At 45.3% G+C, this 25,917-nt stretch overlaps 2 protein-coding genes across 3 annotated transcripts in view; both read right to left on the reverse strand.

Annotated features, from left to right (window-relative positions):
- Window positions 1-25,917, reverse strand: part of LOC119389741 (alpha-amylase 4N-like) — a 294,142-nt gene that overhangs the window by 214,782 nt on the left and 53,443 nt on the right. The window lies entirely within an intron of this gene.
- Window positions 50-16,871, reverse strand: LOC119389739 (transmembrane GTPase Marf). Of its 2 annotated transcripts, none has more exons than XR_007415739.1 (16): window positions 16,744-16,871; window positions 16,197-16,502; window positions 13,638-13,764; window positions 13,355-13,517; window positions 13,087-13,208; window positions 12,198-12,306; window positions 11,480-11,587; window positions 11,154-11,307; window positions 6,890-6,960; window positions 6,640-6,761; window positions 5,078-5,412; window positions 3,769-3,992; window positions 3,013-3,168; window positions 2,210-2,410; window positions 1,466-1,596; window positions 50-713 (listed from the first exon to the last, which is right to left on the reverse strand). XR_007415739.1 is itself a non-coding variant. In XM_037657110.2 (16 exons), exons 2-16 carry the CDS (start codon window positions 16,426-16,428, stop codon window positions 644-646), a joined length of 2,325 nt encoding a protein of 774 aa, XP_037513038.1. In that variant the 5' UTR covers window positions 16,429-16,502; window positions 16,744-16,871; the 3' UTR covers window positions 50-643. The 2 variants fall into 2 exon arrangements, 1 of the variants encoding a protein (XP_037513038.1); XM_037657110.2 differs by having other exon boundaries at window positions 1,466-1,600; window positions 2,214-2,410.

Raw genomic sequence — 25,917 nt, forward strand, 5'->3', positions numbered from 1 at the left:
GCAGTGTCCAAATGCCATCATTTAATTAACAAGGCAGTCTGAAAGGATAGATGTGTGCTTGCCAGCTTTATTTATTAAACAATAATAATTATTATTCTAAACAAAAATAGTGTTCATTGAATCAATTCATGAATGCACAGCAAATTACCTATAACAAGTCATTCTGCAACAACTGATGCATGCTTTAAGAAACAGAGAAATCCATATTGCTTAAGAAAACATATACTGCAACGAAGGTAATCGTAGAACTTTTCTTAGCAGGCTTAAACAACAAATGCAGAGTCCAAAATCACAGCCATTTAGCACAAATAAACAACATAATTCTGGTGCCCGACACAAAATGCTAGCATGCAATCTGGGAAGCAAGAAGTTTCCCAACTTCAGCACAAAAAGTGTTGCTAACACATTTCATTTGCATATTTGCATATGATAATAAATTTCTGAATTACCTGCCATACAAATGTCAATTGACTGCAATTATTTCATCTATATTAACAACAAATTGTGCGAGGCAACAAACAGAAAAAGGCAACTTGAAGATATCCATGCTTGTCAACGTCTCCTCCTCGAAGAAACTTGAGAAGATGCTGTTGTCAGAGCCAACGGAAGACTAAAAAACGGTGCCAAAAGACGTCCCCATCCTCTACTGATCATACTGGAGGTATTGTTGTGAGAAGGTCTCTAGTTCACTCATCAGGTAACCAGCCTTGTTCCTGCAAAGACAGAAACAACATCAGTTGTTCGCTTTTTCAACGCAAAATGGTGTTGCGAGAGTTCACAAACATGCCAAAGCATCCTAGTCCCATATGTCTGGCTGTAAGTTCGTATATTTAAGATAGCATGCAAGCTACATCAAATATAACTAACAATTATAATACGAGCATCAATAATTTCAGGCAAGAAGGCTAACCTCTTTTATGTTTGAAGAAGTACCCACCTTAGGCACATGACAATCATGCTTAGACATGACACTCTGCATACAGAACTAAAAAAGTGAGAAATCATTCTACCTACACTGCTCATTCATTTTATTATTCATCAAACTTCCATAATTTTATAACTATCATAAGCAGCAGAGTGAAACTAGAAAAGGCCAAGTTCTCACCCGTTTGATTTGAATGCTGTTGGCATGAGCTGGGGCCCAGAAAGCACAATTACATTATGATGTATTGTAGTGAGCGCTGACTCTACACTTAAAAACACTGGGTTGACTTATAAGATAAATCTGAATTCTTCCAAGGCCTGAGCACAAAGCCTCGAATTCATTGTTCCAATATGTGATAGCCTTTCCAAACTACGCTGCAATCCAACAAATTCGAAGCACCAAGCTTTATTAGACGAGAGGAAATTTAGAATTGACATGAGACGCCGCCCCGTTCAACTGTTGTTGGCGATGGTATATTCAAAGTAAGAGGCACAAAGACATTCTTAAACTTTTGCTGACTGAAGCTGTTGAGAGTACTACCTCAAGGTTCTGGCATTGGTTGTGGCCTCCTCCATCTTTGCGATCTCCTTGTCCAGCTTTTTGATGTCTGTATCCATATCATTTACCACTTCGTCCACCACGTGCCCCAGGCGAGCAAATGTGCTCGACAGCTCCCTGCGAATACAAGGCAGGTTTGGCAGTGTTAGTACCGTGCACACCTGCAACAGATTTACAGACGAGCTCACCCAGAATAGTACTGTGTAGAGGAACATGCATGCCTTGAAGCGTAATGACAGTCACAAAAAGGCACCTTCCATTGCACTGTACAATCTATCCCTCAGCAGGAAAAATGCGATGAGGCCACTTGGTATTGAAGGAACACGTACCCACATGTTACGAGGTGGCAAACGAATGACAGCAATTGCTTGGTGTATCAGAAGCAGGCACAGAAACACGCAAGAGCGCACTATTCTACTACTGCCAACAATTCACCATTACCATTGAAATGTAAAAGTGGATTAAGCTCCCTGGCATGTAAAGCACAGCCCTAACAGTTATAGCAGCGTTGGGCTATTGAGCTAAAGAGTCAAAGGTTTGATTCCATTATCAGGCACCCTTGGTTTCTTCTAGGCAAAGCAACATTTGAGGCAAAGCAATGTTTATCCTGCTTACAATGCCATGATGATACTGAGCCGATTATAAAACTGGCATAGACGATGGTTCCAGGTTTCTCTTTACGTAATAATGAAAACAACCCCGTGGCTAAAGCTGCTAAACACACACTTACTGCTGTACTTGATGAGAACAGTTGGCGCTGGTGAGGTCAACGATGAGACGCAACTTTCGAGTGGCGTGCTGCACATACTGGCGCTTGAAGCAGCGCTCCTTCGACCGGTTAGTCCATGTGAGCCGCTCAAAGAGGTAGAGAGCTCCGTACGTGCCCACTGCCACCGCAATCACCTTCCACCCAATGGCACGAACCATCTGTGAAAATTGAGTAAGACGATGTCATGTACAGTCTGTCATGTACGTCATGTACGAGCTTCAGTCTGAAGACAACAGGCACCATAATTTCTTTTGTTTGTAGCTCATCAAGCAATAAGGTGGTCGGTCGGGCTTACATGTGCTTGTTCAAACAACGTAAAGCGTCGAGACAATTCTGCATTGCACCAATGTGCTAAAGAAACGTAAATCGCGGCTATGAGTATCAGAGATCGTGCAGTGGAAGTCTGCGGATTAATTTTTGACAACATGGTTTTTCAATCACCACAACATAGACTTAATTGCGTGGCCATTCTTACATTACACCCCTGTGGGAATGTAGCTGTAGCAGCTGAGATTTGAACTTTTGACCTTGTACACAACAATGGAATGATATTCACAATTTCACAGCCTTTTTTTTCTGCCTAACCATAGTCTGCCTTCGTTAATATTAATCCATTCTATTCGTCAACTTAGTATTCCTTCTTTTTCACCTTGCTTCAAAAATATTATTCAGCTTCCTTGCAGGTATGAACAAACTTTTGTGCACGGAAGAATTGAATGAGTTCCACCGTCCATGGGACAGTGAAGATGCAAACACTTACACATCCTCCGACTGTGAGCACGCCGAGAGCTGTCTGGGGAGTTGGGGAGACTACGGCCAACTTGTGCACTATGCCCAGGTAGTCTGGAGGAGCCGCCGGGAACACTTTGATCTCGTTGCTCGGTGTCTGTGGTGTGCTCAACTGCGGCCTCGGAATCTGCGCACACAAGACCAACATGATGCCGGACTTCTCACATAACAGGAACGACAAGTATTCTTTTTATTTTCTTTCAACCTTTCATTACCAGGACAGAATTCTCTCATTGGTTCACATGGCTTAACATCCCAAGACAAAAAAATTCTGGGCTTTTAAGTGCTGAAAACAATGTATGATTATGAGGCACACCCTAATGAATGACTCTGAATTAATTTTGACCGCCTACAGCTTAGAAAATCTGAGGAAAAAGACCCTTATGTAACTTGATTAAATGACTAACTGGGTGAGCTGGTGATTTATGTTACTTGGAAATACAGGCATGAACTAAACATGGACCACGAAAAGAAAAGTCCTTGTCCTTTTGTAGTCCTTGTTTAGCTACGTGCTCGTATTCCCAAGTATCCTTATAAAACATCATGGAGAAACAGGTTTGATATTCTAAGAGCTTAAAAGTGAAAAATTCATTTCAGTCTTGCAAGTGTACAGGCTTAAAAAAATCAATGATGGCGCAAATTTTGCTATGTACACCACAGCATAATAACAGCATTGAATTTCAATATGTATACTGTACGCAATGACAATTAATGAAAGACAGCATACCATGTTTGAGTAGCTGCTACCAGTTGCTGGGTCCACTTTTCGGTGTTGTGTGAAAAACTTAATCATGTTAGCGAGGCCAAATGAGAAGCGAAACTGTAGGTCTTCCTGGAAGTCACAGCAGAGGCTCTCACAGTTGAGCCGGTACAGGACTTCGAAATTGTGTCGTGGCAGAACGTTGAGCATCTGCGGCTGCTGCTCCGACGGTATCAGCGATGACATACGGCCTGGTAAGGGAAAACGGTAAAGGTGGCAAATAAGCAAATGACACACTGCACACTGTAGGAAGTCAAATTATTTAAATTTTGAACTTAAATGTGCCAAAACCACAATCTGATAGTGCACAAAAGAAAAGGAATAGTTCGAGGGACTCTTTTCTTTGTTAGACACAGCCAAATGAATCCAACAGTCAATTAACCCAAGGAGAGCATAGGGTGCATTATCTGTTGTTTTTAACTGTAGTGTATTAATTATTACATAAATTGAAATGAATTAAAGTGGACCAAAAAAGAACATCCTTTTCGTTGGTGGGGCTCGAACCCACAACTTTCAAATTGCACATCCGGTGTTCTACCAACTGAGAGGCAACGGAGGGCATTCCCCTGTCCATTTTGGCGGGTATTTCTGCACATGTAATCCCTGGTAGCGTTAGCCAGCGCCACTCGTAGCCAAGGGGGCGAGTGTGGAACATTCTTATTGTCAGAGGGTGTCACGTGATCTTTGCACAAAGTGGCAGCTGATTAATAAACCCCCACATGCTACCTAAAGGCATCAAGCCTGCTGGGAGGAAGCACACTACCGTGGAGAAAAAAGAATTAATTCTGACTGCCTGAGGCTCCTTATGATATGCCTAAATCTAAAGTATATGAGCATTTTTGCATTTCACCCCATGCAGTCTCTGTATACTACACCATTTATGGTACACTATGGCAGCAGCAGTGGCAGTACAGCAGTACACCAAGGTGTACTGCTGTACTGTCGTACAAGAGCTTGCACGCATGGCAGGCATTGAATGTAATCCCATCTGTCAAGGCACTCTCTTCACATCATTTGTTTACACTGTGACGTAGCGCAGTTGATATGCCTTTAATACGCCCTGAAGACTTGACACACCGATTACATCAAAGGCACAGCACAATCAATCTCAAGACGAGGCCCCACAAGCGACGATGACAAAGAACCTCATGTGATGATGATAATGTACAGATGAAGAAGCACCTAATAAATGCCCATAATATATCAATACTTCTTTTGATTTTGCTCCCAAATGATCCAGACACATGCCCAATGCAATCTGAACATCGACACCCACCGATCATCTCCTTCTGTGCATTCTCGACGGACATTTGCAGCGTAGTGGACAGGCGGGCACGCAGGTTGCATCCGAGGCCCCGCTCGACATAGGCGTGCAGCTCGCGCTTGTACACGCCCAGCACCAGTGGGTCCGGGTGGAAGGGCCGCTCGAACTCGCCAACCAGCAGCTCCAGCCGGCGGATCTCCTCGCTCAGGGCACCAGCCACTTGCTGCTCCACTTGCTCCACTAGCTGCCCAATGCGCTGCTTCGCCTCCTCCGTCAGTAGCTGCAGCTGCTGCTGCGTGAACTGCAGCCTCTCCGCTTGCTCACGCCGAAGGGTCTGCTTCTCCGCCCTGCGCACGGGAGACGGGAATCGTTCACGGCAAAAATGCAGCACAAGGTACTGAAGTATGGGAATACAGGTGCGTGATTAACGGAAAGAAGTTCAAACACGACCACTCGCTATCAGCTGAATTTCACTGGTCAAACAACTGCAGGAAAATAGCAGGTTAAAGAGGACGGCTTGGTGGGCTAGTTGGTAGTGCATCATGAAAGGTTACAGCATACACAGACGGAGACGAAGGAAGAACACACACGACATAGCGCTGATACCAACCAAAATAAAGTAAGGATATGACACTCATCATTTTGCACTCTGTCTATTGCTTATCAGCGCTCAAAAATTCTATCTCCTTCTTTGAGAGTGTCACGGAAGGAGTGCTCACACAATTTTCTTTGTCACGATCGGTTTCGTAAGCTTATATTACTTCTCAGGTCAGCTTATCCTTCTCTTTCTTGACCACCGAACACGGTTTAAAGGGCCATTAAACATGGTCTCGCAGACACCTGGCAACATTGGCAGGTCCAAGAATCAGCAAAAACGTTTTTTTTAATTAAGAATGTCTATAGAAAGAATTAATAAACAATTAAATGTCTATAGAAAGAATTAATAAACAATTAAATAAATAGACAAAAATGACAGCATTCCAAAATAAAAGATAGCAAGCTAAGGGTAAGATGTCAATTGTCTGGTTGATTTATCGGGATTAAAAGTGATATTGGGGCTACAACATATATCGTAATGGAGGGCTCCAGGTTAAAAAAAACGTTTTGACTGCCTGGGGTGCTTTACTGTGCACATTGATCAAGCTAAAATCGTTTACTGGGAGAGACATGCATAGGAGAAAGTTGATTTGAGCAGCAGCACTATGAAATATGTCTGGTGGTCTTGTCAATTAGTTAAGTGCTCAGGTGGTACTGTTGCATGTTTTCTTTTTTAAACAAGAAACACGTGCAACACTAAAAGATTCTAGCACATTAATATGGTCAGTGCTGTGTGTGACAAATTACCATGCCACTACGTGTCATGCAATGAAGTTGGATTCTCGCAGTGCTGCTGTCGATGTCGTACCAGTGGGGCACGGAAAGGGATGCTTTCTATCTAGATCTGGTGGCTACAACCAGGCTGCCACGAAGTGGCAATAATAGTAGAACAAAGGAAGGTGCAGTATGATGAGGAGCCACCACAAAGTGCAGTAGAAACTATGTGCAGCATTCAATGGATCCAACAAGATTCTCACTTGAGTGACGATGCCTGCTCGTAAACTTTGTCCATGATGGCTCGCAACTCGCTTGTAATCTTCTTCCCTCTTTGCGTGTGCTGCTCAAACTTTGTTTTTACCGCAGACTTGGAAAGGCACTCCTAAAAAGAACACAGTGAGGTAGCTTTTACAGCTGCATTCAACAAGTGAATTTCCTCTCAAAGTCTTGAAATTCCAGGTTCCTTACTACCTTGTCATTTACGAATGGGTATCACAGTAGTGCACTCACCTCGAATTTCCTCTCAAAGTCTTGAAATTCAAAGTACCTCCCCTGGAACCCTTCGGCAAGACCTACACCCGCTGCACAGAAAACGAGGTGCAAACGGTGAACTCTCGCTGCTGCATGTTCACGAGCATCTCTGCTACCATTATAGCTACCAGATGGCCATTGATCATGCAGAACACAACTAAATGCCTGAGCAGACTCTCGTTCAAAACAACTTGTGCTTGGGCATGCATATAGCAGAGAATCTTATAATATCTGAAATGCGTGTAACTGTAATTGGAAGAAGCATGAGAGGTTGAGAAGTAAACACGGCCTCACTAACTTTGTTCGGAACAGTTACTGTGGACAGCATATATATAGCAGATGTCCAGCAGATACACAAACCATATAATATTAGGTTTACAAAAGCTAGATATCATTGCATTTTTGCCACATGACTAACACCTGAATACGCATTATGTTTATGCACTCATAACTAGCACCTTTTTTTTTTTTTTACAAGAATTTGATTGAAAGAAATGCACCTATCACTACCGAATACAGTAGACTCTCGATAATTCAAACTTGAGGGGACCTAAGGATTTTATTTGAATTATCAGAAGTTGTCATATATATGACTCAGGGCAACACACCAACTAACACTGCGATGTTTATTGTTTCTCAGTGCCGCAGCAACATCATAGACTGCTCTGCATGATTGCCAGTAAAATTTTTAGACGTCAGCGATAATACTGGTATTCGTTATTATACAAGGCATGCACGGGTGTGTAATTAAGGGACGAAATGTGTTGCATCCCACGACAGTTGCTAGCCCCTTCTAATTCTTAGGACGCTTTCCTGCATGGCATACTGCAGAGAAAGTGACTTTAAGAAATGTTTGGCATGTGATAGATCAAGGCCAGACCGTACAGTTTTTTTTCCCTCAGTCAGCACGAGATTATTGGTACGCAAGGTTCGGCTAGTTTGGCCGTTTTGTAGGCAGGCAATCAGCTTTATTTGCACCTGTCAGTAACAGAAAAACGTGATTGTTCAGCTAGAAGCAACAAAGGCAGCAGATATTTCCAGACATGGACAAGCAAAAAGTTTGAATTAACCGAATTTGTGCAGTGAGGCAGTTTGAATTAAGCAGCCTTAAAATACATTGAAAACACAGTGGGCCGACCAAAACTTTAAGATTTGTTTGAATTAACCGAAAGTTTGAATTATCGAGAGTCTACTGTACAACATCTTAATGTTAGTGACCTTCTATTCGCCGCGAGATCGGGCTATAGGTGGCAGCACCGTCGCCGCGTTTGTGTGGATAGGCGGTCGGCGGCGCCTATACATAACTTGCAACTACGTCACACCGCGGAACTCTGGGATACGATTTCGCGACATGCGCCGCCATTACCGAGCACAAGGCAGCAGACGACATCGACTCAAGCAGTGCGGCTCTCGCATTTCCCGTCAACGCTGCACATCTCAACGGCGATTTGTGCGATATTTGGCTGCTGCACGAGAACTGTAAATAAATCAATAAATAAAAAAAAGACCAGACGCGGTGACGTACTGTTTGCCAAACGTGATCGCAAACGACCGCATGAAAGAGCTGTCCGAGAAGGGAGCACATGGCTTATGCGTGCGTAAACAGTAGGACCGCAGACGTTGTACAACGTTTGTGTGCGTGGGTGTCACTTCATAACAGGCAAGTTATGCTTCCGAATCCCCTCAACTGTTCGCCGAGTGTATCACCACGCGGGGTCATATGCGAGTTCAATTTTTGTCGAAACGTGAAGCACCGAATTGAACACAGCGATCGCGCCTTGGTTTTCGGGAGGCCATCTTAGCTCTTCAGTGAAACGAACCCCGACTGGGCGCCAAACATGTTATTGGGTCATGTTTTATACAGCAATCAGTGACGAAATCTGTGCAGTTTGAGCGCCACTGTAGGTGACTCGTGCGAAGTCGTTTCAACTATTACGTGCGACAGCACTGACGACACTGCAGGCTGCATAATGTCCTGAACGACTATCGTTCGTCATAAGCGCAAGGCAAATGATCAAAACACGCTCACTACGCCGAAAGATCTGCGCACGAACGTAAACACAGCGTGGCCACTGAGACGTATGTGCTCGGTGATGGCGGACGGAAGACAGGGACTGACGTCACTTGCAAGTTATGTATACAAATGTACACAGCGGCGCTTCGCCGTAGGCGGTTTGAGTCGATTGCCAGCGAATAAAGCGCGTTTACTGCAGCCTAATGGTGATGTATATGCCCTCCATTGCCACATTAATGCACGAAACCGGCCTAACGTTCCTATTACGTGTGAGAGAAGCACAATCTGCCAATAAATGCGGTACTGGCCTTCGGTCACATTCACGTTTTGCACTGTGCTCGATGTTTTTTCTTGCTTTATTTGCACGTGTTTAAATTGTGTTTTGCCTATACCACAATATAAATAGTGTTGCGCGACTGAGCCAATTAAGTACCTGCTTCTTGATCTAGTGGCTACAAAAAAAAAAAAAAAAGAGAGAGCCAGTATTTCTGCGTAATTAGATGAAGTAGAACTTTGTGCACTCTGCTTTTCTTTTTGCATGAACACGCGTACTGTTATAGAAATGCGTGGCTTCAGGTCTTTTTTACCGCTAACCGGCCTCTGCAGACGCTAGTTCATGCTTTGCGGTATCACAAGCATTTCCAAATCGCCAACACTTCACGAGATGGTGTCACTAAAATTTTCCATTCAAACCTCGATATTTAGTACTTTTTGTTTCGTTCAGGACGACGCCAAATGCACTATGTGATGTGCTTGAACGAGAAAGTAGTACCCTGAAATGATTTTGGCGAATGGACGGTATGATGGCTAGACCTAGCGCCATACCGACACGTTCATGCACTCACTTATTAAAGTGCACATGTCTCGTAAGGCGAAATGCTTATGTATATCGTGTAAGCATATGTACAAGCACTTGATACTGTGTTAGCACAACGGAATAAGCTGTAATCTGAGGACGCGCATGATGTACGCACACATGCGAACACAGTGTGGCTAGCAGACGACGCAAGGAGCCATCCACACCGCGGGGTTTCGTCCGCTCGCCGCTAGGTGCCGACTCTGCTCGATCTTGCGGTCAATAGCAGCTCGCTCTTTTTTTGCCACTGCTTGTATTCATGGCACAAAGGCTAATAGTGTGAACAGATTATAAAGATCTTGCCTATTGTAACACAAGCACTTTGGCAAGCTCAAATAATTATTCCCTAATGCATTAATCAAAATCATGTTGCTGCATTTTGACTGCATCAACACGCGAATATTGGATACGAATGCACATTTTCCAGTCATTCAACAAAACAAATGGAGAGAGAATCATACTTCATGTCTACAGTGTTCCTGTGAATTATGTGTCTGGTTGATGCGCATGCAGGAAAAGCAGATTTCCACAAGCAAGAACAGCTAGTAGTATACGCAATGTTCGCCTGTTTGCTTTACAAAAATACCGTGACGTTATGTTATGCAGTTGTACCATTTCACGCGCAACATGTTGTAGATCAACATGGTGAGCACATGACACTACAGTATGCACCTTTTGACGTCATAACAAAAAAGGGCGTGAAAAAGACAATGACACAAAATAAATATCACAGAACACTCCTTTTGGAAGCTGTTGCAACAGAAATATTTACATTATCGCCTTCAGGATGGCACCAGGGGGGGGGGCACGGGGGGGGGCTGGAGCCCCCCAAAAATTTTCGCCTGCTCCCCCTTTGCCCCCCTCAAAAGCAAACATAGTCAAAATACAACGCATAAGTTCTCCGCCTCCCTGCCCCCCTGCAGAAACTCACTTGTTGTAGGCACCCCCCCCCCCAGTAAAAAAATCCTGGTGCCGTCCCTGATTACCTTTGGAATAGGACTGCATGCTAGCTGTACTGGCGCCACTAACAGACTGTGCAGGGTTAGCATCCATGGCACGGCCACTTTGACTATGCAATTTGTAAGCCCTAACCCTTACTTGGGCATATTGCTTCTACATCACAGGAAAGCGAAACATCGCAACCAGGGGTGTAAAAATTCCAGTTTTGTTTGTACATATTAATTTTTCTGCAACCGACATGGGCTTGTGTGCTTTGATTATCTCGATTCCCCTTTGCTCTTAGTTATTTGACAGGTTAAGGACACCTGCGGAGCGAATGGAGTGGCCTTAAACAAGCATGGCAGGGCAATTCTTACATAGGGTCAAGCGCAATGTAGAAGAGAATGCGGAGGAAGTAAAAATGCCAAGCTTACAATGCTGTGGTAGACCCTGCTGCTTGCGCAGCCTGGCATTGAGGACCTCCCGCGCTGACACAAAGAACACTCTGTCCTCGGCTTGTTGGCGGTTGGCAACTTTTAACTCGTCCACCAAGAATGCAAGGTTTCTCTCCAGGTGTTGTTTCCGCACCTGTAGGGAATCCAGCATGCAGAAAAGAACAAAAAAGAAGGAAAATGCAGCTAATTAACAAGAACTCAAGATCAGTGACTTCAACGACACTTTCACTTTCCAATACTACTTCGGTACTACTCGTGTAATCAAAGTACCACGTATATTATGTGACCATGTGAGTCCCACTTGCCTTCTCAATGATCTCCGGCTCTGACGCTGACGCATCCCAGCGATTGTTCAGGATGAATATGTTTGGCTTGGAAAGGCGTTCGCTGACCTTGTGAAAGAAGTTCTTTTCCTGGAAACACAGTGCACGCAACTTTGTTCATTTCCCCCTCGGCATGCATGTGAACATCGTCGCAATGTTAATGCCAGAACGGTGTCACTTTTCTTTTTACTGCGTGCATTCTGGTAAAACAACATTCTGAACTTTCCAGAATAAACTAAGAAAGTCTTGCAAGCCTAGTTCAAAGTGGCCCACAAAGAGGTTAAAGATCAAATAACACTAAGAAACACCATTAAGCCTAGAAGTACCAGTTACCATAGCAGCGATGTAGACACAACAGGGAAGCATCTAAGGTACATGTTTGTGTCAGTGGTAAAGTGCTTATTGAATTACCTTTAGAAAAATTTTCCATAGCTTCTAATGCAAAATGTGTCGCAAGATCTGCATGAACAGCCATGACGTCTCAATTGCTAGCATATTATTAGAAGTGCTGCAAAATCTGCTAAAGTGATAGATTTGATGGAATCGGTTACGTATTATCATCTATCAAAGAAAATTTGTGCGTAAACTAGAAGTCCACTGTTTGAAGTGTCGCTATGCCACCTAACAATGAAAATTCCTACCAGATTTAGCAAAGAGTCCCTTATGACTTACGACACAGTGCAAATGCCAAAGCACTTACTGTGACCATCAATGTAGATTCAGCGTTGGCCACGAGCACAAACACATCAGCATCCAGGCAGTGCTTGTCAATCCACAAATCAAGATTTGGGGACACGTCGATGCCAGGGCTGCAAAATAAATCAAGTTTGCATCAAAGTTTTTTCCTAAAAAGGGACTCCAGTCGTCACATACAATATGAAGCCTCATACCAACTTTTTAGGTCAGGTGTATGTACACCAATGAGAATCTTATAGTTATCATTCAAAGCCACATCAAAATGCGTTAACAGCTAAATGTCCAATATGAGAAGAACGAAACATCAGCTGCACTACAGCTGCTCCAAGCAAAGTTTGTGGTGTACTAATACTTTCTAAGCAGCATGACAGAAATGAAAAGGCGTGTTATAGACACAATCACAAATGGTTTCAAACACACCCTGTAATGAAGGGTGTACCTGAATTATCGGAAGGAATCACTGCTGGTTTTGGTGAAAAGTAAGTATCGTGTGTTCACATAAGGAGGCAGGTTAAATTATGATTTTCCTTATCAATCAGAAGAAACCAGGAAAGAGCGCTGCACCTGACATCCACAATCTCTGGAGAAACATTCACAAATGTTGGGAAATATGTATATTCTTTGACCAATTTTCAGAATTTTATTTTTGGTGAACATTCATCAGTCAAGACAGAGGAAGCTGGTAAGATTGAACGAACGACATGCTGTCATGAGGGCACTATTTTCTTGCGGCCTATTTCTCGAGTGAATTGACCCATTACAGCCTCGGTGAGCATGTGGCATAAAATTGCATGTCATGTCACCAAAAGTTAGTTTCATTGAATGTGATTGAGTGAAATTTGTAGTGCCTATTGGTGACAGCATGCGAAGTCAAGTAATACGTAGGAGCATACCTGTCGACCAGAACTACGTCATCACGCAGAAGATTGCACCTGTCCTTCGGCCAGAAGATCCTCACCAGTGCACTCTCACCAAGTGACTCAGAGTTTAGTGCGTTGGCGAGTTGCCGCACGGACTACAAGAAAATGGAAGAATGGCAATTCATGAAAACAAGGTACACAGTTTGAAAGAAACACAGATGAAACATGACAACTAACACAAGTCTCCTCCTACACACATTACTCGAACAGTTATTGTTTGCTGCAAAAGCAGAGCCTGTACCTCCACGTTCTTGGGCTCACTCGAGTCCTCGGTCAGCAGATATGCCTCAGAGCTGTCTGATCCTTCCACTTGAAGAAAGCAGTTTGTGGTGTGGCCCAAACCACTAGGCAATATTTTATCCTGTAGCATGGAGTTGATTACTGTGCTCTTGCCATTGCTGGTCCTAAATATAATGAAAGGACATTGATGTACTGAGTATACAACTGCGACAACCACAAGATGTGAAGTACGGTGCATAATGCCAAGGTAACGCGAGACCTTTGGCTGTTGGAAGAAATATTACCTGCCAAAGAAGACGACCTTCATGTGATCGCGTGACAAGACGTCACGAATGCCAGTAATCTTGTCTTTGAACTTATCCACCTCCATACAGTCTTCAGCCTTGAATGCTTCCATGCCAGAATTGAGGGCTAGAAATGCACACGCGGAGGGAAAGGCAAATGACAATCGTGAATAAATTATTAATGCATTAACAATTTTTCAATATTTCCATGATACTCGTGTAGTGAAATCAAGTGTTCTGTGCTGCGAAGCAAGAGGAGAGACATCACATTGTAAAAGCTATTTTCATGTTTACTACACTTTAAGAAAAAAATCGAGTATTTGGGGACTATTCCTGCCATGCAAGTGTAATTGTCATCCACCTTGTGCACTTCCCTTGCATTATCACTGTGGTCCCAGCACTCCCCAGTCACGAGTGGCATGCAAGCTATCAGCGTGACATAGCATTCTTGATAGCATTTTTGAAAACTCAGGACTGGTTTCAAGAAAGCAAAACACTAGCAAGCCAGACGACGATTATACTTCCATGGCAAAAATACTCCCCAAATCCTTGCTTTTCACTTCGAGTGTAGTGTCGTCGTGATACCAGAGTGATGCAAAACTTACTCCAACAAGAGTTCCATACTTGAGACCTTTTAGTTAATGGGGAACAAAACCCTCTAGACCTGCTTGTATTAGGTGGAACAGTGCACCGCTCGGGCACCTTGTGCCTTTGCATCGAATACGGAACACGGGTCGCACTGCTCGTCAGCACTCACGCTTGTCTAGCACACAGACTTCGTTGTTTCAATTACTGTACACTAATCATACGCTCCATATAGACCAAACCGATAAATGCGTAAACAACTGTGTGAGAGAACATGAAATGTCTATAAACAACAATGTCAACGTAAAATTATAGGCGTAACGTTCAGAGACAAGAAGACAGCAGTGCGGATCAGAGAACAAATGGGAGGTAGGGGGAGATAGCAGATGATGATGATAATAATAATTGTTCGGGTTTTACGTACCAGAACCACGATATAATTATGAGAGACGCCGTAGCGGAGGGCTCCGGAAATTTTGACCATCTGGTGTTTATCGTGCACTTAAGTCTAAGTACACGGGCCTCTAGTATTTCGCCTCCATCAAAACATGGCCACCACTTCGGGAGAGGGGGATAGCAGATATACTAATAAAAAAAAATCACACCGTACCAACGAAGTGAATGATGATTGAGGAGCTGGCTCTGAGATAATCGGGTTTTGCCTGCGTTATTATCATCATCAAGGCTCTCGAAGAACAACAGGAAGAAGACTTCTGCTTCGCGCGAGCGTGCGCATGCTACAGTTGGCTATGCTACATGTGATTTTGCCTGCGTTAATGTCATCATCAAGGCACTCGAAGAACAAGAGGAAGACTTCTCTTTCGCGTGAGTGTGCACATGCTACAGTTGGCTATGCTATATGTGGTTTTGCCTGCGTTAATGTCATCATCAAGGCGCTCGAAGAACAAGAGGAAGAAGACTTCTCTTTCGCGGGAGCGTGCGCATGCTCCAGTCGGCTATGCTATATGTGGTTTTGCCTGCATTAGTATCATCATCAAGGCACTCGAAGAACGAGAGGAAGAAGACCTCTCTTTTGCAGGAGCTGCGCCTGTAGCGGTGGCCTCTGGAACTAAGGTTACGCTTACAGCGCGGGACTTTGCATCAGCTTAAGAACCTGGCAAGCCAGCTCCTACAATGGAGGAGTAAGAAATGCAATTGGACAGGCCACGTTATGATTAGGGCAGTAACTGATGGTCTTTTATATTTGTAGAATCGGTTCCGAGGGGAAGAAAATACAGTTGAGGATGGCACTGATCTAGACGGTGTGATGAAATCGGAACATTGGGAAGTATGGTGTGGTCTCAGCCACACAACGCTTCCAAATAAGTCCTGCATATGTGAATTAACTGCTTATTTGCTATAACGTTGCAGCTGCACAGCTTAGTACACAAACTTTATAATATGCAATTTAATGACAGAAACCTGCCAAAATTATATAACAGGAACTAAAGATTCTTTTCGAAACGAAAACGTGGGCTCATTAAAAGGAAAATCACGAGTACATTTGCACTCGCTTCAGAGCTTTCAGAGGAGAGAGAGAGAGCAAGCATGTGTTTTACAAAAAGAGACGCAGCAGTAGAGACTTCAGGTTCGTATTTGAATCAAATAAGACGCGAGGAATGTTTAGCGATGAAAACGGATGGACATTATAAGGGTGTTCACGTATACAATAGCGCTCGCTTCGGGGGTTACGAAGCGAGCACGAGAGAGTCTGGATAAACAAGACGTCAGTGATGGTTGCGCAATCATCGCAGCAGGGTTCATTGTTGTTGTTGTGGCTTCGCTACTTGGCTCCGTGCTTGAAACCCGAACCTAGCTATGGAAAGACAGAGTAGGAAGCAGTGTACAAAGAGCACAAAGGCTGATAACAAAACCAGAGCGCGCACACGTAATCAGTTCAATTTCCCTCTCATAAGCATGAGCTCTTGACGGCTGCTACAGAAACAAGCCCGATTACTGTAAGATAAGGCTCACCTGCAAGAAAGGCGTGGCTTTCTTCAACGTATCCCTGGATTCCCACGAATACATCGTTGATTCGTTTCTTTGCCGACACGAAGATCTTCAGTGGCGATATAGTTAGATCGGCGAGTTGCCTAGTGTCCTTAGGTAAGCTCGTCAGTTTTGGCGGTGATCCCGAAGTCGGCTGGCTGGGAGGACTCGGATCGAGGGGACTCAGCGAAACTGACCGGCTCAGAGAGCCGGACATGGTGCAGTGTGGTTACGCGGGCACAAGCTCGAAGATGTGCGTTTCGCGTAGGTAAGCGGAGTGATCGGATAGATCTGGAAAGCAAGAGCACAGCTTACGGTCGGCGCAACACCCACTGATCACACAGAACGTGAAAGCATGTGCATGCGTTTCTACGCGAGAAACATCGTGCAGACGCTTAGAGGACGTCCTTGCGAGGCACTTGTTTACGTTATACATATGGCATGCGCTGACTGAACTACTTCGCAAGACAGCTTTATGGCTACGCACGAAGTGTTAAGAAACATCGTTTTAGAACAAGCAGGTCAGCCTTACGGGTCATTCAGGATGCATTTCGTGTGGAATTTCCATGCAGTTGTAAGACGACGCAGCGGCCATCTGCACGGAAATTCTTAGCAAGTGGACCAATGACGTGGGTTTTGTTACCCATAATGTAGAGAAATAGTAGTGAATGTAGTCTGATGCTGTATTGCTTACAGCGCCTCTGCGTACAATCTAATGATTTAAGTAGTATATAACATTAACAAAAATAATAAAAGCAAGCAAAACATGACATATGTGAAGTCTACATACGTGGTATTCAAAACGAGTTGAAGGCAGTCATAATGCCGCAATGTTTTTCTTCTTTTTCTTTCTTTTTTTTTACGAGGCAACAAAAGCATAGCTTTCACGGTCTGTTTTGTTACCCAGATATAATATTCACGGGGACAAAAATTCAAATACATTCAGCAACGTATTTTTCTGCTTCGAGGAAACAAAAGCCTATCTCGGAGGCTATACTTTTGCGTACCTAACACACTTGGCCCAACGTTTGCCTCGAATGATGGCAACATTGCGCGGCTTGTGAATCACGGAGTCAGTTGACTGCTGGCGGTAAATTCAATGCGTTCTCTTGGCAGCAGCTCAATGTGGCCTTGTTTTTAATCATATCGCGAGATGTAAGCGGATGCTATGGAGGAATGTTGTTACCATAATCCACACTTAGTTGCATTATTTGCCACTTAGACGACTTAGTTGCTACGGAAAGTAATATAACCGTGAGCGCATTGTGGGTATTTGTCGGTGGGTGTGGGGAGGGAGGCGTCATATTCACGCGTGTAGTTTTAACAGCGAAGCTGTTTAGCAAGTCATTCCTTGTCCGGCAAACCAAAAAACTATCATAAACGGGTATGTGTCACAGTAATCGGGTAAATCCCACTACTCACCACTGGTCCACTAAAAATAAAGAAGGAAGCAGTTAGCCCAACAAATGGCTGCGAAGCGACGGCGGCCCCAAAGCGATGGAAGGCCTACGCCAACGACGACGTGCCCGTAGATCGATGAGAGGTGCGAACGCTTGGTTTCAGCGCGAGGTATCTGCCTCTGCAGTTTGGACATCCGTGTCGTGTCTGTGACTGTCTGTGGTTTAACTCGAACCTCTCTGCGATGAGAATCAACGTAGAAACAACGTCTAACAACCTGCCTCATGTAGTGGCTGCGAGAAGACCCCCGATACGATGGAAGGCCTTCGCCAACGACGACATGCCCGTAGATCGATGAGAGGTGCGAACGCTTGGTTTCAGCGCGAGGTTCTGCCACTGCAGTTTGGATATCCGTGTCGTGTCTGTGACTGTCTGTGGTTTAACTCGAACTTCTCTGCGCTGAGAATCAACGTAGAAACAACGTCTAACAACTTGCATCATGTAGTGGCTGCGAGAAGACCCCCGATACGATGGAAGGCCTTCGCCAACGACGACATGCCCGTAATCTACGAGAGGTGCGAACGCTTGGTTTCAGCGCGAGTTTGTCTCTGGTTGGACATCCATGTCGTGTCTGTGACTGTATTGGAGGTATGAACGCTTGGTTTCGGCGTGAGTTTCTGTCTCTGGAGTTTGGAAATCCGTCTCGTGTCTGTTACTGTATGTGGTTTAACTCGAACATCTCTGCGCTAAGAATCAACGTAGAAACAACCTAACATCACCAAGCTAAAGCCTAGCAACTACCTAGAAGCAACCAGATTAGTCTTCAGAATCGTCCAGTATCGCTGTTTCAAGCCTTGCGCGGCTTAGTGCAAGCTTCGCTATTTTTTTTTTCATAACGGAGTTTGAAACAGGCAACTCCTCGGCAGCGGTTACTGCCAGTGTCTTATTTAAATCGCTAGAATCGTAGCCTGATATTAAGGGTGTGTAAAGTATTACACTGGGGTGGAGACAAGGATTATAACCAGTTCCTGTACCCCAAACTTTTTCTTTCTTTTTTTTTTCCGGCGCTGTACACGGCTAGGTTCTCGCGAATCGCACCCGCGGACAAAAGACGCGTAGAACAACACCTTTCAGCGAACTGATTAACTCGACTAATTCAGCGTTTTCGCGTCGAAAATATGGACATGGCGTAAAAGTAAACAAAAAGGCGAATGATCCGCCGACTTGGCAAAATGACGTGAACAATTTTCTCTCAAAGACAAGACCACTTGCGTAAGAAACAAACGTCATGCCATTTTACAGCAGAGCTGTTATGGTCGAGGTTTGCCGTGTGTCGTAGACAGATAATTATCATCATCATGAACCAGCGCGCGCTCCCTTCGTTTTCTTCTGCTTCGCTGCCAGAACACGTGCGCCTATTCGTCCGGCGTGGGATGCAATAAATCTGATGGGCGAGAGAACGAATACAGAGAGAAAAAAAGACAGAGAAAGAGAGTGATTCTTGGCGAGGCGAGATTCGAACCCGCGTCCCCACGATCAGAAGGCGAGAGTCGTAACCACTCGGCTATCCAAGCACTCTAGCATAGCACAGCCTTGTATAGTATAGTATAGCAAGGGGGTGGGAAAGGGAAAATGGAAGTGAGGGTGGGGAGGACAGATGTGAGGGTGAGAAGGAGGAAAAGGAGGAGAGATAGAAAGAAAGGGAAGAAAGAGAGAAAAGGATAGAAGGCGAGCGAGCTACTACAGAGAGAGAGAGAGAGAGAAAACACAGACAGGCATAGAAATAAATAGAGAAGAAAAAGGAGAAAGAAAGGTAAGAAAGAGGAAAGGATAGAAATAGAGAGAAGAAACAGGCAGAGAGAAATAAACAGAAAGACACAGAGCAAGCATAGCCATGTCACGGCCGCTCGATCTCCCCCTCTGAAGGGGGATCCAGCGGCCGTGCCAGGACTAGCTAGATGCCCACCAGCTCTGCTATGACCCAGCTTTGCGCGACAATTAGTGCAAGCTGCGCAAATTTTTTGTACTCTCAAAACAAGAGGGTTTCATTCTGAGACCGCCGTTAGCCGCCGTTGATATGATAATATGCGTCAAGCGCAAGAGCTATTTAACACCGGGATATTTGAGTGTAATGTCTCTTTATTTGCTTAATATAATTAATGATAATAGTAATATATAAGTTCATTACAGCAATATTCGCTATACCAGACCCACCATAGTCACAGGTTCTCTAGCTTCCGTCTTCACAGTAGTGGAATGGCTCTGAAATCGTTTTATTAAATGCTTTTTGTAGCAAGGTGTACCGGCTCCTCACCTTTTACTCAGATTATCCATGTTTGTTGGCGTCCAGTGTCATCGCCTTGGAAAAAACACAGTATCTAAGGCGAAAGCCTTAGATGCCTCATCAAACGCAAAAATTGACCGTCGGCGTCCAGAAGCGTCGGGGACGAGTGACAAAAAATAATCATCACGTGGTGACGTCACCATTTGACGTTATCATGATGTAGCAGATCGCCGAAATGTGTGACGTCACGTCACACGATGATGTCATCACATGACATCGAACCTTGGTCAAAGGTGGGCCGATCGCGGAGGCAGTGCAAAAGGAAGTGAGGTGCCTCCGATCCTGGAGGCAGGGCAAAACCACGTTAGGCGCAGAAAGCTTTCGGAGGGTGGCGGGGAAGGATCAATTCGCCGTCTGAGAAGAAAAAGATGGAGTTCGCCTTCGAGTCATCTCAGGCGAATGCATAAGGGACCCTGTGAGTTTTTGCGTAGGAAATCGACTCGCTAGTTCGAAGCTGGGATCACTCGTAGGGGAAGGACCCAACCCGATTAAATTGCTCCGTGACGTGTGAAACACTAGAAGGAAGCCATGTACAGGAATTATTATAACCAACAAAAGGGTGCTGCATGGGCAATGGAAACAATCAATGTACTCGTATAAGCACATACAATTCCTTGTGTCATTCACCTGTATTAGGTTGGGCGGTCATATGCTAAGACACAATAAGTAATGTCGGTAATATATAGGAACCGGAAAGGCTCATAAACGTAGCCACAGTGCGCCCGTTCATGTGTTCGTCGCATGTCGCATTTTCAGTAATCATTGATACTAGCGCACGTGCGCATCGAAACCAGGCACGTAGTGGGGCTGATTATCACACATTAAGGTGCTAACGGGTATATGCGTGTTCCGTGAACACAGTAGGTTTCCAGCAAAATATTTGCGATATATTTTTTTTTCTCCTGTGAAGGATCTTGCCATTTCTAACGTACGGTGCAGAAACTCGGAGAATAACAAAGAAACTTGAGGAGCTATAGAACCACACAGCGCGCGAGTGAACTAAAAAAGTGATAGGAAGATATAGGAAGACAGCAAAGCGGATCAGAAAACAAAAGGGGTAGGCGATATCCTAGCCGACATTAAAGGGGGGGGGGGGGATGATAGACCTGGGCAGGTCATGCAATGAAGGGAGGAAGTTTGCACGTGTTGGTAGTCCAACGTGCGGCAGAAACCGTATCGCAAAGCCCCCTGTTCGGGCTTTTTTTTTGGGGGGGGGGGGGGCGCTATGGTTTCTGAACTATCAGGTAATGCGAAGGACAGATAGCCGACGGTCAGTTATAGATCCACGGAATGGACACTATAAGAGATGAAGAAGCGCGTCGGAGGACAGCATTTAAGGGTTATGTGTGGTGACGAAATTAAGAAATTTTGCAGGCAGAATGTCACCTCGCGCAGGGCAGGGTGGGTTGTAAATCATCGGAAGGGACCTTCGTCCTGCAGTGGACAAAAGACAGTCTGGCGTCGACGACGATGATCCAGAGAGAGAGAGAGAGAGTTAACTTTATTACATGACCAGGCGCGCGTTCCCTTCGCCCAGTGGTGGGTGACCTCCTTATTCCAGGTAGCCATGGCTTGCAGCCGATGCCCGAGCACTGTCCACCAGCCGGAGCTGTCCCCCAGGGTTTAGTGACGTCAGCAACGCCTCCCACTGGTCTTCCGGATTTTCTTGGATGCTCTGTTCGTCTATGGGCGGAATACTTGGGTTGTTTCGGCATCCCCATACCACGGGGAACAGGGTGTTAGCAGTCTCCGGGCAATATCTGCAGTTCCTGCTGAAGTTGCCGGGGTACATTGCGCTCATGTATGTCGACACGTGCATTGCTCTATTCTCCAACTTGTGCAGACGTACCCAAATGAAATATTTATCCTAATAGTGAGTGATATGTAAACGGTGCAGTAAATAAAGTTGCGCAGTACAGCGGTCATTCGCTGTGCCAAGGCACATGAAGCTATATCATAAATATCGACGGCGCATAACCTGGCTGAAGGGAATTCACCCAAATACAGGTGGTTTTAAACCCGTTTTCTTTTTCTAGTTGTTACAAATGTCCGAACAATATCAGAACTTGGAACACATGAGTAATAGCCATAGGCGTACGCAAGGCTCTCTATTAGGGAGAGCCAAGTTTCAGCGCAGACCCCCCCCTCCCCTCTTCTTCGTTGGTCAAGTCCCAAAATGATGGATGCAAAAATGCAAATGAAACGATGACTTTCTGCGTCTTTGGACTCCGGCTTTCCGGGGTGGGAAGCAAACAAGCTTTTGAAACGCAACTTCGGGGCTTTTCGTCCGCTATCATTGTCAAAAAGCTGCATCATAGCCCCACATTTCAAACAGTGACGGGGCAAGTCCGACTGAGTATGGTGTAGACTTGGTGCCCCCTTACATGATTAGGGTGGTGGCGCCCCTCCCTTCACCCCCCCCCCCCCTCCCAACCACGCGCACGCCTAAGGTAATAACTGGTTATCCCGCTTTATTTTTCTCTTTATCGCTGCTTCCTGCCCCCTTTTGTTTGCTCATGGTGATGCGCAGTTTTTGACACATTTTATGCTATTCCATCTTACACATTTCCACATTTTACATTGAAGATATACTTAACGAAAGCGCCGTCGTTCGCCGTTCAGCGACCAAGTTCCTGCTGCACAAGTTTCAATGCTGATAACAGTAACTCTCGCTGAGCAGAACTCACGCAGTAAGGTGCTCCAGATGTTTCAAATTCAACGCGAGGTGCAGCATTCAGTATAAACTTTGTTTTCTTTCTGACACTATGTAGCTGTTCTCTGCACCTTTGGCATTGAGGATTCGCATGCACTGAAAAAGGATTTCGCATGCCATTCGTTTCGGCCGCGCTACACTTTCACACGCTGCATGCCTTTAACGCGTTTTTCCAGGCATACCCTTTCTGTGCGCGGAACCCATTACTTACATCCCACGGATCGTTTCTACAGCCCCGTGCATGCGATACAATGTGGCGAAACCACGACGCGCAAGCACCGTTTCAAACCTACCGCATGAGAAATCGAGGGAAAGAGAGCTTACGAAGAGGAAAACGTTATTTTCTGCAGCCCTTTATAGAGAGCATGGCTAAACGCCTTGTGGAAGGTCAGGGCTAAAGAAAAAAAAAAAGAGAGAGAGAATGAGAGAGATATGGCCGTCGCGGTCTGAGAGACAGAAGAGTGTCAAAACCGTTTGGAACGCGCTGGGATTTTTCTTTAGGGACTCGGTCACCCTTCTCTCCTTTTATCCCTATTCGTACACTGCAGAGCTGGCGGCACGACTTTTCTACAAGACGTACTTGCGGTGAACTTATTACTGTTAAAAGCAGCCGAAAGAATCACCGACCTGCCCACGCTTGAACGCCTTGTCCGACCGCGACCATATCTTACGCACGACTGCAGCAGCGGCAGCGCGGGAGTGGACAGCAAGTCAGCACCGTGGTCAGCAGAGACCTTGTGTACGTGCGCTGTGTAGGCGGCAGAGAGAATCGGCGTAGAAGCGAGCAAAGGGCTGAGATTATGCGCCAGAAAGAAACGCCAGTTACGGCAAGGCTGCGCGGGATCAGTGGCACAATGGTCTCATACGGTGCTGCTGCGCTCGCGTCGGGAATGGCCGAGACCCCATGCATGCACGGGCCACGAACCACTTCAAAGGGGAGCCGCCGCGCGAGGTGCGGACGGGGTCGCGGCACGGGTATTGAGCGCGATTAGCGACGGTCAGGGACCCCGCTGCTGACTCCTGGACGATATATGTGGCTTCAGGCACCGCCCCAGCGGCGGGATGCTTCGACTGCACCGCATGCCGTCATGCGTCTTGCCGTTGTCGTGTGTCACCGTAAGCATCTGGCGCACGTGGCCGCGGCCCATAGCTGTCTTGGAGTTACACGATCGGGCCCAAGACGGCTCTTGTGTAAAGCATTCCTCATTCGCAGGTACGCTAGATATGCGACGCTTTATATCTGCAATGTCTACGCCTTTCATACTCGCATGTCGGTCAGCTACACAGAACATGGTTACTTTCGCGCGGCGTCTGTCGCAATTAGCATTGCCCGTCCTACAGTTAGAAATGAGAAGGCATTAGTAAAAGAAACTCCTATAGTTACAGGTGGCATAGCAACGTATCTTCCTTTCGAGTAAATGAGGTAGAAGGTGTAACTTCATATCAGGGTCCACCTCGTATAGGCGTCGGTTTGTAAATTCGCTTATTCTATTTTCTTGGAATGATGGTATACGAGTGACCGTGGCTAGATGTGCCGCGCTGTATCCGTTCAGGATACAGCGCGGCACCTCCAGCTACGGTCAGGTGCTCTCAGGTGTTCTCATATTCTTCATGTGTTTATAATGTCTAGATAGCGATCGGTCACTTTGCGCAATCTGCGTAAGGAGGACAATTGGGATCAGAAAGAGAGACAGATAGAAAGGCGAGATTGAAGAGGACTGGTGATATGACCGAGGCATGTGGGGTCCCTCGATCTACGAGTGTGATAACATCAGAGTTAACATCTACTGCCCTCAATCTTGCCCTGCGGTACTCCAGAAATGATTCAGTGTATACTTGAACATGTTGCTAACAAGCAGTAGCGTAGCCAGGAGTTTTTTTTTCGGGGACGGGGGTTCAACCATACTTTATGCATGTTCGTGCGTGCGTTTGTGTGTGCGCGTGTATATACACTCATGCAAAATCGAAAAAAAAGTTTCGGCGGGAGGGTGTTTGAACCCTCCTAACCCCTTTGTAGAGCAAGATACGTCAAAGTACCATTCGACATTGCAAGCAATGTTATCGTACAACCACAACCGAGAAATATGCATCCTGTCCATAACATCAACGAGAGATTAGCTCGAGATAAGAATCTCATTAACAAGATGGATAAAAAAGAGGTGACTGCAGGCTTCGTTGACTCTTCGCAGTTCAAACGATGTTTGCAGCAGTAGTAGTTAATCACAAGGGGCATACAGTCAGCGGAGTTACGCTCTATACTATGGAAGCCGAAGTTGCAGAACAAGTTGCCATAGCACTGGCAATTGCACACACAAGATTCAATGAAATTTGTAGCGATTCTAAAAGTGCAATTAGAGCTTTCAATCGAGGAATAATAGCCTAACTTAAGAGGTCAGGATAATCAAAGAAATTAAGGTTCAAGACTTCAAATACGTTTATTGGTTTCCAGCTCATTTGGGCAATATCGAAGGGTGCCCTATATCACTCCAAATGAGTCGGCCAGTAGTGCTGCCCGCGAACTCATGAACTGACCGGGGCGCTTTTACAAATCGCCTCGACTCTGCTGGATTTGAGAATACACTCAGTGATATTTAGAATAACAAAGAGCTGAGCTAGTTGGTAAGTATTCATTCTAAAAAGGCAGGTTGCGCAAACATGTACGGACACAAGAAAGAAGTCTCGACACCACAAACGACGGTGTCGTGACTTCTTTCTTGTGTCCGTGTTAACATGCTCTGTCTTCTTAGAATGAACACTCAGGGATACTCGCATGACACACAACGAAATTACAAAACAATATACATGAGCAGGTGACTATTTCCTCCTCCTCACATGAAACTTAACAGGGCACAAGCAGTGACATTTAGACAGTTACAAACACGTTCGTATTACTCGACCTGTACAATACAAGGAATGGTATAACATTCAAGACATGAATACTATATGTAAAATATGCAAGGTAGATGATTGCACATTAGAACATTTGCTCTGGGAGTGTGGTTCGCTTGGCCATGACATTACTCGTGACAGGTTCTCAGGCATAATCAGGTCGCAAGACCACAAGAAGCAAGTCCTAGCTGTCCAGTACGCTCATGATAGGGCCAGGAGGCTTGACCTGCCGGTTCCAACGTGGGAGTAGTTAGGCGGGCTCTCCAGCCCTGTACAGGACATTCAATAAAGTTTATTCCTCCTCCTAGAAAGGCTGAGATGTTAACCCGAGATAATTCCGGTTGGTTACCCTGCACGGGTGA

The sequence above is a fragment of the Rhipicephalus sanguineus genome, chromosome 4, assembly GCF_013339695.2.
Source record: "Rhipicephalus sanguineus isolate Rsan-2018 chromosome 4, BIME_Rsan_1.4, whole genome shotgun sequence".
In the NCBI taxonomy this organism is placed as follows: Eukaryota; Metazoa; Arthropoda; class Arachnida; order Ixodida; family Ixodidae; genus Rhipicephalus; species Rhipicephalus sanguineus.

Excerpts from the sequence above, each read along its gene's own strand:
- LOC119389739 (XM_037657110.2), bottom strand. The coding sequence starts at position 16,428 with ATGTCCGGCTCTCTGAGCCGGTCAGTTTCGCTGAGTCCCCTCGATCCG. Across the intron at positions 13,209-13,354 it reads GTGAGCCCAAGAACGTGGAG|TCCGTGCGGCAACTCGCCAA; the intron begins GTACAGGCTCTG and ends ATTTTCTTGTAG. Across the intron at positions 11,588-12,197 it reads AATCTACATTGATGGTCACA|GAAAAGAACTTCTTTCACAA; the intron begins GTAAGTGCTTTG and ends CTGTGTTTCCAG.